A 16,126-nucleotide genomic window follows, 5' to 3' on the forward strand; every position below is an offset into this window, starting at 1 on the left:
TAAATAGAAATGCACCTTTCCCATAATGTAAGAAAGCTAGTAAGGGTTAAACATTCTGTGCTACTTTGCATTCACAGACCTGACAGCTGAAGACCTGCTACTTGGAGAAAATACGAGCAAAATGTGTTCCAAACCGAGTCTCCAATGCGACTCAAAACCACAAGTGTTTTGTTTCGAAACAAACAAAGGAACTACAAGGCCATTGAGACAATTTAATTATAAGTCAATACAAATTACCTGTTTTCCACACCAGAGATTAAGCTTTAGTAATTATAACCTGCCAGCATTTATAGCTTAATTGAACATTTTTAAACTATAATGGGAGGCAGATTCAATTAATGCGAGAGCAGAGCAGAAGGAAAGATTTAAACCAGCAAGGCATGGGCTAAATTGAAACACATAATGTTCTAGTTATTTCTAGTATCTTAGTAATGTCTCTGTCAATTACCTCTGCAGATGGGGTGGCTCTTTCAAGTCAGCTCTAATTTCATGTTAAAGTCCTCTGTTAAAGGAGACCATACGGACTCATGCGATAATACCAGCAAAGGCAAATACCTTTAACTTTCTCTTTTTCCGTTTTTGCATAAATTAGTTTTCCTGAACAAATAGTGACCCTGTTATGGTCTGTGCTGAATCTAACACACCGCTGACCTCAAAGCCTTATCAATATGCAGGAATATAGTAAAGAGCCACTCCTTCGCTTGAACTTCTGTTCAATTGCTCAAGCATACTTCAACATGCTCTATTACAAGTCCAAAACTGGGACAGGCTCATCTCTCCCTCTTGCTTCTCCAAAAGACTTAACCCTAATGCTCTCTCTCTCTCTCTCATGCTCTCTCATACTCTGACACGCACACAACCACACACACACACATACACACAACCACACCTAAAGCTCTCAGCTCTGAGCTCAATGTACCATAAAAAAGAACCACTTCAGTCATAATAGTTATTTTAACCACAGCCATTACAACAATGCATGCCGGACAACGAACACGCTCCAGGAACAGTCTAAACTACAAAGCAGATTGCCTGTAGAAACAGTGTTCTCTGATGGCACAAATATTATGCGTCCAGTCTTTAGAGAACACCAAGACTGTAAAGGCAGCAAAACCTGCACGCTTAACTTGTTGTTTTTTTTCGCTGAGAAAATGAACTGTGCGCACACGAGCAATCATCACCACCCTCCTCCGCTTTCGAGTTCTCAGTATGACATTACATGAATAGATAGGACCAGTTAGTGGCAATTATTGCTGAACAATAATACCAGCTGTTTGTATGGGTAGGGATTTAAAAATCTGTTTGTGATAATATATACTGAAGCAAATAAATTACCTGTGCATCCACTAGGGTAGCATTGGCCAAGCTCTCATTGATGAAGACGTGGACCAGTGCAGTGGCACAAAGCGAAGGGATGCCACTGTCGTTGACTCGTACGACCAGGCGATGCAGACCTCTGTGACGGCGCTCCAGAGGCTCGGCCAGAGTGATAACCCCATTGGTGTGGCCAATCTCAAACAGTCTGTAGGGATTTCCTCCCACCAATGCGTAGCGGAGGTCAGCGTTTGGGCCCGTGTCTGAGTCTATGGCCGTGACAGTCCTGACAATGGTGCGGGCACTGCTGGCAGGCGGTAGGAGGGTGTAGGACTCATTGGCGGGTGAGGTGATCGAAGGTGCGTTGTCATTTTCGTCTGTCACAAAAAGGGAGACTGTGGCCGTGGCAGTTTTGCGGGGTGCCCCACCGTCCACGGCCCGAACGCGGAAGGTGTAGGTGGAAAGCTTTTCGCGGTCAAATGATGCAGCAGAAAAGATTGTCCCAGTGTTGTTCTCAATGGAGAATAGCTCTTCTCGCTCGTTCCCACTATCTTCTCCCTCCACTTTCTCTCCCATCGTCTTTCCATCTGCCCCATCAACCTCTACGAACAGGCTGAGCTCTGCATTCTCACCTTCGTCTGCATCGGTCACCGTTACCATACCAACTGGACTGTTGGCGAGAAGGTTCTCCTTCACATAGAATGTGAAGATTTCTTGAACAAACTTTGGTGCATTGTCGTTGCGATCAGTCACCTGCACCACAACGGTTGCAGAGCCTTGCAAAGAGGGTGTTCCTTTGTCCTTTGCAACTACTCGCAACTCATATCTCTCTCGTTGCTCACGGTCTAGAATCCCTGTAGCTCGGATATCTCCATTATCTGCATCTATGTAAAAAGGTCCATTAGAGACAGGATCCAAGGAATACGCAATTTCAGCATTTTTGCCACTGTCTGCATCTGTGGCTACTACAGTGACAACCCTTTCACCAGGTCCATTGTTCTCGGCAAAGTGGACCTCCACATTGGTCTGGGCAAAGATGGGAGCATGATCATTGATGTCTACCACCCGCACCATCAATGAGCTGTTACTGGATAGACTGGGACTGCCAGAATCTACTGCTACGATGGTTACACTGTACTCTTTTGTGGCCTCATAGTCCAGCAAAGCAGAAGTATGTAGGAAATATTTTTTCTTGTTTCTGTGGAGACAGATAAAATAAAATAATAATTAATACACAAGCAACTTTAAATATAAAACAAATCTGTTTTGTTCCTTGAAATATAGTCAAACATGTTCACTGATCTGCTTCTTTGTGAAGAATGTGACTTTCATCATTTGACTGGTGTTTTAATTTCCAACATCTTCTTGTATGATGCATCATAATATAGAGAAACATTGCAAAGTTCATTTGTTTTTTTGTTATATCCAAGGTCATCAAGTATTCAACCATGCCTAACCAATTAAAAAAAACTTTGAATATACTTGTAAAATTGATGTCAAACAGCAGGGGACAAAGGTAATGTTTTAAGCAGTGGTAATTGTTTGGTAATTGTCACCAAATGTCAAAAAATGCAGAAGCAAAAGAGGCAATTATTTTATTCAATCAACAAATGATTAATTGAGCAAATTATTTGTATGTTTTTACTTTAGTTTACGATCATTTTACAGATCATGCATGATTCTTGTAGTCCTAGAAGAGACATTATTAGTTACAAAAAAATCTGACTGTGACATTTTTAATTAAATTACCATTTTGTTAGTACCCTGTCATTATTTAAGCTTCAGCGAACTTCTTCGGTGAAGAAAAGCCCCAAGATTCAATATTGTAACAAGTCTCATTGAACAGGTCATACAGAATTCTGAGGGCAGTTAATAACCCAAAAGGGGCCCTGACTCCTACCCTTCACGCCTTTAGGTAATGTTCTCACAGAATGACTGAGAGGCACTGACATTTGGAGTCTGTGAAGCTAAAGTGACATTAAAAAATGTAAATCCCTTCACCTGCATAGATATTTCAAACCAAAGTTTACAGACTGGGTGACAGCCTAACTACTCTGTAGCAGATGAGTGACACAGCTTGAACCAAGATTAAATAAAATTTCCATACAGTTCTTGAGGCACTTTTCTTACAGGAAAAAAAAAACTCTTGGTTCTGAGTGTAAAAAGATTGCTTATAAAGGTTATAAAGTATATTTGTCATACGTATACTGTTTATGCATGCATGATGTTACACTTTAATGAAAATGCATATAAATTGCATACCTCGGTAGAAAAAAAGGTTGAGTCAGGATCTTTTAGCTGCTCACTGCATTTATAATAGTTAGTGTGAATGATGACCAATTACAGTAAACTAACTGTAGAACCCAGTGCTCAGCAAAATGTTAAACTAGTTGTTGATCTTTTTGGTAATCATTTCAATTTATAACACCCAGTTTTAAAACATTTCCCTGCAACTGCAGTGTGGTACTTGATGGTACTTTTGGAATTACAAGTAGTGGAATATCTATTTTTTTTTTATTAAGGTTTCTCCATCCTTGGGTAAAGCAGTGAATCATCTTGACCTCTTGATTGAAATTGTTGATTACCTCTCAATTACCTACAATTGCTTACTATTTCAGGAAAATCAGCCTTCATATTTTTCAAAGGGTTTTCAGATACAAGTGCTTTAAGGTAGGTAAGCAGCTCCCCTGGAGATTTAATAGCTGTTGTGGACTTATTGACTCAGTGTGGTGAAGGAATTAATAACTGAACCAGTGTGAGCTTGATTCATCCATTTGCAGCTGTTCAGCATGCACAGATCAAGCATAACTTTAAGACCTCAGAAAGGGGAAGCGAAAGCACTGATCATATCATCATTGTGGGCACATGCTAGTGGTTGAGACAGATCAAGCCACAGGTGAACATTATGTCCTCAAAGTAGATGTGTTAGAAGGATGACAAATGAACAAGTGTAAGGGTTTGTCTAAGCTTGACTTGGGCCAAATTGTTATGCTGGACAAACGCATCACCAGCTTGGTCTGCAATGTTCAGCATCTATCAAAGAAGGAACAGTTGTGAACCGTCGAAAGGCTCATTGATGCACGTTGTCCAATCAAACACACCAACAACTGTAGCTTAAATTGCTAAATAAGGTAACGTTGGTTTATCTAGAAAGGTGTCAGAATGCACAGAGCATCACAGTTTGCTTGGTCAGGGTGCCCATGCTGAGCATCATATTATGCCTGATTGGTGTGGAGTGTTACGGTTACCTTTAGTTTGGCTTACCTGTCAAAGGCTTCATCTGCAGGCGGGGGTGGGAGAAGTGTTTCACCCGCTGGCTTCAGAGTGAATGGGACATCTCCTACCACTGTGCAGGTCACGGCCCCATTCTCTCCTTGGTCTCGATCTGAAACCTGAACCAGAGCTACTGGTGTGTCCACCAGAACGTTCTCCGGCACCAGCGCCGCCCCGTCCCGGACAAGGATCCGACCGATCTTTCTGATCTCCACAACAGGGACGTTGTCGTTTTCGTCGCGCACAGCCAACACCACCGTGGTGCGGTCGGTCCGGGGAGGCTGGCCCCGGTCCCTGGCCATCACTGTGAACTTCAGCTGGGCCACCTCCTCCCTGTCAATCCTGTGAAGGACACTCAACCAGCCGGTGGCCTCGTCCAGCCGCAGGAGTCGCCTGACGTTTTCAGTGGCAGCTCCGAAGACGTACTCCACCTGCCCGTTCACGCCGATGTCCCGGTCCGAAGCTCGGACCTGGAGGACAGGTGTTCCTGGAGGGGCGTTTTCAGTCATCTCCGCTTCATACGTGGACCTCTCAAACTGTGGACTGTTGTCATTCACATCAGTGATGGAAACCCGGAGCAGAGCTTGGGAGGAACGTGGCGGGTTCCCTCCGTCTCGAACTTTAAGGGTCAACTCGTACGAGTCCTTCTGCTCTCGGTCTAATGTGCCCTTCACAATGAGCTGAGGCTGCTTCTCGCCATCTGGTATGTCTGCTACTTGCAGCTCGAACACACTGCTCCTCGCTCCTCCTCCACTATCACCACTTCTGCCCCTGCGATCAAGTCCATCCACTCTTGTAATGGGATTTCCTCCTGCTGTGCGCCTTGCTGAACTTGACCCGGCTCCGCTGTCCTGGATGAGCTCGTAGCGGTCAATGCCATTCCGCCCGAAATCCCTGTCTGTGGCCGTGGGAAGCAGGTACAGGGTGCCAATCGGGCGGTTCTCCTCGACAGAGAGCTGCAGGACAGGTGAGGGGAAGGAAGGCGTGTTGTCGTTGATGTCTGTGATGACAACTCGGCCCTCGAAGAGGTCGACCCAGCTCTGCAGCGGCCCGATCACAGACACCTCGAAGTCCAGGAAGCACTCGTTCTCGTCGAAGATCATCTGGCACTGCGGGAGCTTCTCTCGGTCTATGCGCCTCACGCTCGTGGTCAGCTCACCTGTCACGTTGTCGATCTTGAAGTACTCTGAGCCGCTCTCCAGGGCGAAGGTGACGTCCCCGCTGCCCGTGCCCGCCGTGAGGCCCAGATCTGCGGCCACGCTGCCGATCCTCACATCCGGCGGGCCCTCCTCCGCCACCCGGTACCGGAGAGCTGAGTCGGCAGCCGGTAGCTGAGTCAGCAGCTGCAGCAGCAGCAGCAACAGCACAGAGTGCACTGCACCAAGCCTCGGCATGGCTCCTTCTTGCTTCCTTCCTCCTCACTCCCCAGCTGTGGGCTCCTCTCTTAGTTTATTAGTGTTTTGTGGTCTGGTGCAGCTTCACAGCGTGGGTGTCTGATTTATCCTTTTCTTACCTTCTCTATCGCTCTCTGCGGACTGCCGCCTGGGGTCCGGGGAAAAAAGGAAAATGCTTCAGTGTAGTTCACTTCAGCAGATCCTTTCTTTCTTTTCTGTTTTTTTTGTCTCTCCTCTCCTCCTACACTCAGTGGTGGGTTTTCAACTTCTATGAAATATTTCTGCAGTCTTACTCGCCTCTTTAAGCCACGAGGATGTGAGAAAGAAATCCATCCTGCTTACTATTCATCAACCTTTAGATAAATCCACTTCAGTCTTTACATGGCAGAGCTAACCTGAAAGGGCTCTTATCAATTCATAATGCCCATTTGGAAGTTCTTTTGATTCCAGTCACATTCGGGACAGAGGCTTTTCAGTTAGAAACTGCAATGCAGCACCACTACACAAAAGAAGCGAGAAAAAAAGAGGGAAAGGTTAACACAAAAAGGAAAGAAAGAAACCGATCGGAAATCGGAAAACATATGAACAACATGCCAAAAGATGAACACATATTCTGTTTGCGAAAGATGCGCTCCTCCTCGATCTATTTCTCTTACCTTCTGATCCAGCCGCGTTTTTCCCCGCAGTGGAGCAACGTGCCAAGCACTCAGATTCCTTCACGCAAGTTAGGAGAAGCGGAGGAGAGTGACTTTCTCCTAGTCCTGCTTCCTCTTGAATTTCAAAGAAGAAGAAGAAGAAAATAAAACTGGCGTCTCAACCTTTTCTTGGGTTTGACCGGTAACCCGACGGATATCAGTTTAGGAGTAATCCGTCCTCGGGATGGATGGGTTGAAGGATGCGAGCGTGCAGCGGCGGCGGACCGAGAGGAGATGCGTCTTTCTTCCAAGAGTCCCGCATTCTCTCACTCACTCACTCGCTCACTCCTCCTCCGGCTCTTTTTTTCCCCCTCCCTCTCACCTGCACTGCTCGGGACTGCTGCTGCTGCTGTTGCCTCTGGTACCCGGCGATGCTGCAGTCTCTCTCTCTCTCTCTCTCTCTCTCTCTCTCTCTCTCTTTCTCTCTCTCTCTTTCTCTCTCCGCGCTACTGCAACATTTTCCCCGGCCACGTAACGCGATCGCTGAGCTGTAACAGGAGAGGCAGCAGAGGCGGTGTTGGGTCGCTCTCTCTCACTCTCTCTCTCTCTCGCCGTGTGTGTGTGTGTGTGTGTGTGTGTGAGTGTGTGTGTGCCGGTTACCGGGGACAGACCTTAGCCCCCCTCTGCTGTCATAGGAAGATTAAATGGCTTGCTGTCCCGGCCGTTGACAGCTCCTGGTGGGGAAATATCTTCATTCACATATTCGTACTAGGGGACAAAGAGCGACGTGGGAGAAAAGGAGTGATCTGGATGTATAAGACGAGTCAGCTCAGGCAGGATTCAGGCAGGAAGATTTCTGCTGGTGCAGCTCTTTTTTTTTCTTTTTTTTTTTTTCTTTTTTTTTTGCCGGGGCAAGTGGAGAAAAGCTACGTCCATGCTTATAAACAGGGGCGATTTTAGAAAGTTTTTGAAGGAGAGGCCAAATAGGGCCCTCACTGATAAGCTACTCCAAAGCCAGAATAGAGTTTTAGCAGGGAATCAGTAATAGTTATTTGAAAGTAGACATAAACCGAAATCAGATAAAATAAAAAATAAAAAAAAACACAATCAGAAGCTGTAAAATGTAGCCACTCTCCCATTTTGAATTCATACTCAAAATAAACGTTATTCAGATTAATAAAATGGTCACTGCCTACCCCCCCCCCCCCCCCCCCCCCCCCCATCCCCTTCTTCAATCATGGCTTAATCTTGGGGTTCAGCATCACTAAACACACCCAGACCTGATTAGTAGACCCATATAATCAGCAGCTCACTTAAACAGAACCCGTCTGACAACATGAACTAGGTTAAAGGATCTTTGCAAGAACACATTATGATCACAACACATCCTGCGGGTGTTTATGAAGATGTAAAAATTCTGTAGTCGATAGGTCAAGGTGCATATTGTTTATAGATTCATAATTGTAAATTTGACTGATAAGAAACATGGGTATTAAGGAAAGTTTTGTAAATCTCTTTGCCCTTAAACAGATTCCCTCTGTTTTGCCTTTTTGATGTCTTGGTGATTTTTGGTTTAACCTCATTAGGCATACTCAGATCTCACTACCAAATTTACTGCCAGAGGGGCGTGGTGACCAAGTGGTTGGAGCAGGGCACTTGTGTCCAGCATATGGCACAAATCCCCGATTTGAATCCCGGTCTGGGTCCCTGAGCAAGACCCTTAGCTCCAGAATGCTCCCTGGGCTCTCCTGCTCATTAAAAAAGGGGATGGATAAAATGTAGAGGGCAAATTCCATTTAATATACTGATGATGATTATAGATTGGTGGAAAAAAATAGAACGATTATGACTTGAAGAAGGCTAGAAAAAATCTCACGTAATGATCTACGGAAATTCAAGAACAGACAAGAAGAAAGTTACTAACATTGGCCATCTGCAAAAGATTACAAAGACATTTCGAAGGCTTTAGGACTCCAGAGAAACTAAATGAGAGCCTTTTTCCACAAGTGGAGAAAATATGAAACACTGGTGAATGTTCCACAGGTGTAAAGCGCACTGGGGTCCGTTGTTGAAGCTCTGACTGTAGCTGCAGTCCACGCCTGGCAGATCTCCCCTGGAATGGGCTTTGCTCCACAATCCTTTCAAGACTGCCGTCAGCCCTGTTTGCTCATGAAGTTTTCTCTAAATAATTTTCCTTCCACTTAACTTTCCATTAATATGCTTGGATACATCTCCCTGTGAACAGCTAGCCTATCGATCAATGACCCTTTATGACTTGCTCTCCTTGTAGAGAAAGACTATCTGTTGGATAATTGTCAAAGCGGCAGTGCTCACAATGAATGTGTAATATTGGTGCTATGTAATAGTCTAATTTTCGGAGGAAAAAAATTACCAAAAAGATTAATTTTTGTGATCTTTCTTGAGGTTCATGTTACTCTTCTGCACCGTTTTCACTGTGTGTTTTTTTTTTTCATGCAGAAATGATTTGTATTCAGACACCGTTCTGTTCTGTTGTTTCTTTGTGAGCAGCAGTATCTATCCACCACCTCCTCCTACACACTGCTGAGAGGATGTTGTCCCTCGGCGGACCGACCTGCTCAGGAGGAGCGCAATGCAGCAACGGTCTGCTGCTATTGAACACTACCTGTGTTTCCACGCTGGCGCTCTGTTAAACACCCCTCCCCCACATCCACCCTCCTGCATATCTAATTTTCGAGCTGGTCAGGCCGTATTGTGAAAAGTGCCAAGCAAGCCGCCCAACTTGAAAGCAGGGGGTTCCCCTCCAACAGAACGGTATTGACGGCGAGCGCAGTGTGCGCCCTGTGATCAGTGAGCAGTTTGTGGCTGGCGGACAATAAACAATGACTGAAGTATGTTACACGTTTTTGTATTTCCCTCTCCCATTCAAGCTTTGTCCGCTCTGCTACTATGCTTTCCATTTCAGTGTGCTTTGAGCTCACGCGGTATTTCTGTGCTGTTTTTTCTTAAAATCTGTAACACACTATTACTTTGGACTGTGGAGCAGTTTAAACATTTTGTCTTCAAAGGTTAACTGTGATTAGTGCTGAGCACCAACTTTGACTTTTTTATATTTGCATCTTAGTTGAATGAAAAATACCAATTTTAAGAATAAATCAACAATTTAAAGACACCGTGGCCCAATAGGTTGAGCCTGAGTCAATACTGTTGCTATGTTGAGGAAAGCTTGTTTGTCAAGTTGTCTATGGTTTCTTGGGCTAATAGATTCGCAGTTACTTTTTTCCAAAAATAGTTGTTATCCTTGAAAGTTTTAACATTTTTTTTCCATGCTACAAAAGCACATTTTAATGTATTTCATTGGCATCTTATGTGAGGGACTAACACAAACCATTATGAAGTGGAAGAAAAATGATGTGGCTCTCAAGATATTTTATTATAATGATTTCTTTCTTGCCACTCTTCCATTGAGACCAGATTAATAGAGCCACAACTAAAAGTGCTACCAAGCTGTCCTAACTTAACCATATAATTGATTCTACTAATTCTACTTGTCATTAGAGTAATGATGCTAAACTGTACCATTTTAGGCTTGTAATAATTGTACTCCTCTTATGTTTACTCCTCTTTCTGCAGGTGTTTCTACAGGCCCATGGTAAGAGTGTTTTGAATGGCTCTCAGAAACTGGCTTCAGTTTGCAATTTGCATGAGTTGTTTAAAAAAAACAAACTAAAGAATGTTCTACAAAATGGTTCACTCTCCTCACAATTTTTACATGCAACCGGCTTTTCCTTAAAGTTATTGATGATCAAATACGGTAAATGGAAAAGAAATAAGAAGAATTTGACAACACAATAAGGTTCCATGGCAACACACACAGCAGATGTCTATCTATAGAGAATAGAACAAACACATATAATCAAAATATCAAATACTGTGCAGTATCTTAATGAAACAAAGATATGAAAACAAATCTGGCCGTATATGGAAAAAAAAAAAAACATAGTGTAGATAGTTAGATAGTGGAGTTTAGGTGCGCATCGACAACTTACCAAGGAGGATGCAGCATAACCCAAAACAATATCTAAAGCGCTTCAGGCCTTGGTTGACTCGTTTAAGATCACTGGTCACCATTCACATATAATGGTAAGTGGCCTATACTTGTACAGCGCTTTATCCCCAAAGCCTTTTACACTTCATTCACTCACAGATTCACATGCAAACGGTGGTGAGCTATGTTTGTAGCCAGAGCAGCCCTACGTCAGACAGACAGAAGAGGGGCTGCCATACAATCAGCTCCATCGGACCCTGTGACAAGAGAGTGAAGTGTCTTGCCCAAGGACATAACGACTGAGATGGTCGGAGCGGGGGTTCAAACCAGCAACCCACCAGTTACAGAGCAGACTCCTGGCTCCTGCACTACTGTAAGAAAGAGACTTAAAACCACTGATGCACTACAGACGTACAACCACTGCCTATGTGACAATGGTTCAAGGAAAATAATTTGCTGACAGAGACATGGTCGAATAGAGAGGATTTCTATTTCAACCAGGCCCAAACCAAAAAGTACAGAGCGACACATTGTATCTGGAAGAATCTGAAGCTGAATGTAGAACTATCTACAAAGACAATTAATATTCTGTAAATGAAAATATACAGACCGGGTGATGTTATTGATGTGAGAGGGGAACGATACAGTGTGATCGAGGATGACACCCAGGCTCTTGACCCGAGGTGAAGGGAAGACTGTGCAGCTGTATGGACACATCCTCTCTGGCATTCAGACAAGCACACACAGCGTTTCCCATTCTGGTATTCCCCAACATATTGCTCCAACTAGGCAAGGCACTTTCCATATTTGGCATCCTATGGCCTGTGTGCATGTTCAGGCATTCATATCGTGACTTGTTTGATCACTCTTAACTTTTAAGCGTTGGCTTAGAAATGTGCTCTGGGACCTGAAGATCTAATGCATCCTCAGATAGTAAAAAAAAACAACGTATTGTAAGTTATTGCCGCCAAGGGTGACATGACCAGTAATGAGGTTTAGGAGGAAATTACTTTTTTAAATATGTTGGGATGGCCTTTTCCCATAAAGGAGCAGCAAGTGATTCTTCACCACTAGGTGGAGTTTTAGCACTGTCTGTAGACCAAAACAAGATATGTATCAAGCCATGCCTCTCTCTAGCTCCGCTCTAGCACTTGGCATCCATCTCCATTTCTCACCCATCAGCTCGTATGCGCCTATTTGCAAAGGATAAATACACAGCAAAACAGCATCACCTTTCAGAGGAACATGTCAAGTCAAGAAGTAAGTAACTCATAACTTTATAATGCTGCTAGCAAGAGAACGTTTTGATCCAGTGGGTTTGCTCTCCGCCATTTTGTTTCTGGTGTGACATTTATGGACAGGGAGGGGGCAGCTGTTCACATGTACGTACATTCACGCTCATGCACGTGCGCACTGTTGGCTATGTAAACAAGAGATTGGAGAACAACACAGAGAGATGGTGTGTGACGTTTAACCATAGTCTATCTAAAAAGATACCTTTAGTTCTTCACAAATACATTTTTTTTCTATCTAAAATAATTAAAATGTTCTTATTGCTCCTTTAATGAAGGAAATCATTTGAAAACTGCTTTGTGTTTTACTCAAGTTATTTATCTGAAATATCTAATTTTTGTAACCTAGATGTGGCTCAAGACAATAACAAGAAACATTTTTACATTGCACTTTTGAAATGTTTGAGTGACATATAAATTATATAGTAATTGTTATAAATCCAAGAAAATTCTGACCTACACCCGAGCTAATACATGGATATAGTGATGATATAAGGTATGAAGGCAGCCCTTCGGTTTAGGTTAGGTCATTTCACTTTTACTTTAGTAAATTCAGGTTATTTAAGACACATTTGACCTAATAAAAAAATCATCTAATGAAAATCTGTTGGCCTGAGCTTGCTGTTATATCCAAGCCATTAAGATATAATTGAGCATGAATCCCCTTTCATCAGCAAATGAACTGCCGTTTCAATTTGCATATTGAATTAAAAATGAAGTGTGCTGTGTTGGTGTGCGCACGCCATGCTCGTGAGAGCTCTAGTTAAAGACAGGATGTTCTTTGGAGATAGACAGCTTGTGCTGACCTCCAATTCAGCCTAGAGGCATAATCTACTGTTTGTACCAACACAATAGCCGATCAAAACTTTTTACGTAGTGTGGTGTGCACAGGCAAAGAATGAAACCTGTAAAAAGCTGAACAAACATAGCTGTCTCATTGAAAAGCAGATGAAAAGGCTGGTCTAATAAAATGTGTGGAAACAATCAACTTATTTATTTTTGTGTCCTGTTTTGGCTTTTCCTTTTCAGGGGTCGCCACATCAAGTCATCTGTCTCGATTTAACCCTACATTCTGCATCTTCTTTTATATTTTTGAGTAAATTATATGACTGATCTAATAAGAAATCACCATTTTCCCCAACTTTAATATAACTCACCCAGTTTTCACAACTCTACCTTTATTCTAATACCTTTGTCTGATATCTTTTTGTTATTCTTTAGTGTTGTCCCTTTGACAGAAAATAAACTATATGTCTAATTGTCTCTTGCTATATGCAATAGCAAGAGACAATTTGACTGCTGTCTATTTTGATTAGGTCAGTTTTCTTGTCTCTGTCAAGAAACGCAAGACTGATTACAGAACATTTGTGGCACACTTGACTGTATGAGCAATAATTTAAGCATGGAGGTATTTGGAAAATTATCAATACATTGCCGCGCAAAACTATGTATTCATTTAATTTTATTTACATTTTGTCACCTTACAACCAAAAACTGCATTTGATTTTACGGAGATTGCATGTAATTGACAAACAAAACAATATAGTGCATATTTGTCAACTGGAGAGAAAAAATGTACAAAAAAAATATATATATATTTTTAATAAACAGCAAAATCTGAAAAGTGTGGCATACATCTGTATTTAGCCCCTGTCAGTCCATATTTCGTAAAACCATTTAACAATAAAATTACAGCTGTCAAAATTACAACCTTCTTTTTGGAGCAAGTTTCTATCATCTTGGCCAAGTTTTGGCTATTCTTCTTTACGAAACAACTCAAGCTCACTTAGACTGGATGGGCAGCCTATGTGAATAATCATTTTCAACAGACTCTCAGTTGGATTTAGGTCTAGTCTAAATGGATCATTCATCCTGTGATTTTATGAATATAATGGAATGTAAATTAACAGAGCCAAATTGTTGTATTTTAAGGCAATGCCTTAAAACCAACAAAAGGCTTCTCTGAGAGGAAAAAACTATTACTCTAAATGTGACATAAAAAGAAAGACTATAGTATGCAAATCCTCTGACAGACAAATACCATATTTTTTGCTTTATTTGCAAGTGCGAGAATACTATCCAAACTATAAAGTTTGAGTCTGGCAGTATCAATTTGTGTATGTCTTTCTGCAGGTTTGACTGCCGCAAATGACCACAAAGATGACATCATGAAGAAAGAACATCATATCCGGAAGTGGGTGGCAACTAGTTACATTTACTCAGTTACATCTACTTGAATAACGTTTTGAATAAAATTCACTTTTAGGAGTAATTTTACTGCACTCTACTTTTTACTTTTGCTTGAATCATATTACTCAAGTATTGCTACTCTTACTTGAGTAACATTTTTTGGCCACTCCACCTACTGCGAGTAACTTCATGAATAAAGAACAGACTTGTTTTAACAAAAAATGCACAAGAGCTAAAAACCTAGAGTTATGTTAAAGTGAGACTTCTTATTTGTGCATGAGCTTCGTTATTTTAATGTTGTTTTCTATCTGCTGAGCTCATCGAGCTATTTAGATCAAATGAACGTACAGTAAACAGTAGATATTGTCATTGGAAGTACTTTGCACTGTTCTAACATATTGTATATACATTAACTGCTGTAAGTATTGCTTTAAGCCTAATGTTGGAAATAAATGATTTAGAAAAGTTTCTTCTGCCTGGATATATTGTGCAGTTGTGTTATTCTTTGTATTTTTTTGCCTTTAAAACACCAGAATTAGCACATAACCTTATATTTTTATCTGTCTGATTGCATAATTTTAAAATATTAAATCATCAGCTTTTATGTTAAGTCACTCAGTACTTGAAAAGGCTTCTTACTGAATACTTTTTTGCTCTTACTTGAGTAATGTCTTGGCTGAATACTTTTTACTTTTACTTGAGTAAAAATATGCTGAAGTAGTGCTACTCTTACTTGAGTACAATTTTTGGCTACTCTACTCACCATCGATTATAGCAACACCAGAAGACAACAGTCAGGAAATTAAAGCTTGGGTAAAATAGATCTTCAAAAAGGACAATGGCTTTGTCATGCTGCCAAATTAGTTACAAAGTGGCTTAAGGACAACATTGTCAATGGTTTGCCGAGGCCATCACAAAGCCATGGTCTGATTCCCACGAATAATTTGAGAACAGATCTGAAAAGGTGTGTGCAGGAGCAAGGTTCAAGTTCTGTCAAGAGGAAAGGGAAAATAATCCAACAAGCTATTGAGAAGGTTGTGGAAACACTTTTAACATTTTCACTTCTAACACATTTTGAAAACCATCCATAATTTTTCTTTTCTTTCACTTAAAGATTAGACACATTTGTTTAGGTCTATTACATAAAACCCATATACATATTTCTGAAAATTACTTATATGTCTTTTACTTTAGAAGTCATACAGTACTAAAGCCTCCTCCAACAAATATCTAACCTCTGAAATGTGTGGTTACTCAAGCGATATCATTGCAAACGTCCACCAAAGCCGGGATTTATGTTTTTAAAAGTCTTAGAAAGGCAAAGTCAGACAGAAGGCATGTTCTACATAGAATATTAGAGGACCCAGAGGAGGTGAATCCTTAGAAATGGTTTACATGCCTCATGAGAAATGGATGATATGAACACGCAGGGTAAATTATAAGAAGAGGTGAACAGTTGCTGCTTTAGCAGTACAAGTATCAGAACAGTGGTGGCTTAGCAGTGAGGCAGCTGGTGCATACACAGTAAACAGAGTGGGGTTAATCTGGGTACTATTCTGGCAGACGACACAGACTACCCATCAGGGTAATCTACTGGTGGCTAGAGATGTAAGTAAATCTAGATTAGCATTTTGTTAGATTCCCATTCACTTAATGAGGAAAAACGAGCAGAGATACACTGTAGACAATTTGAGCAAAGATTGTTTTACTTAAAAAAATGCCTGGATGAGGAACAATCATGAGCCTTCAGGGGAATTAAAGCTGTTAGAGTGGCACTGTAACAGTGTTGCGTATACTCACTGTGATTATATTACAACCAACACACTGCAAACTTACGAAACGATGGACGGATTGATTGATTCTGGTTGTTGCTTTCAGCTGGGCATGAATTGGTCAGATTGTTGGACTGCTTCAAACAAACATTTTTTTGCTATTCCCTTTCTGTTCAAAAGGGCCACAACTGTCTGATTGCACAGACCTTCATGTCTGACTTTTGAGATT

The 16,126-nt window shown here is 41.8% G+C and overlaps 1 protein-coding gene across 1 annotated transcript in view; it reads right to left on the reverse strand.

The window, feature by feature from the left end:
• pcdh7a (protocadherin 7a) overlaps positions 1–7,158 on the reverse strand; it is a 65,729-nt gene extending 58,571 nt beyond the window's left edge. Inside the window, exons 1-3 of the mRNA XM_012865547.3 lie at positions 6,638–7,158; positions 4,579–6,480; positions 1,336–2,512 (exon numbers count right to left, since the gene is read on the reverse strand). Coding sequence (XP_012721001.2) covers positions 1,336–2,512; positions 4,579–5,981 — 2,580 coding nt within the window. The 5' untranslated portion in view covers positions 5,982–6,480; positions 6,638–7,158. The remainder of the gene's footprint in view (positions 1–1,335; positions 2,513–4,578; positions 6,481–6,637) is intronic.
• Between the last annotated feature and the right edge of the window lie 8,968 nt (positions 7,159–16,126).

The sequence above is a fragment of the Fundulus heteroclitus genome, chromosome 5 (genome assembly GCF_011125445.2).
Source record: "Fundulus heteroclitus isolate FHET01 chromosome 5, MU-UCD_Fhet_4.1, whole genome shotgun sequence".
NCBI classification, from domain to species: Eukaryota; Metazoa; Chordata; class Actinopteri; order Cyprinodontiformes; family Fundulidae; genus Fundulus; species Fundulus heteroclitus.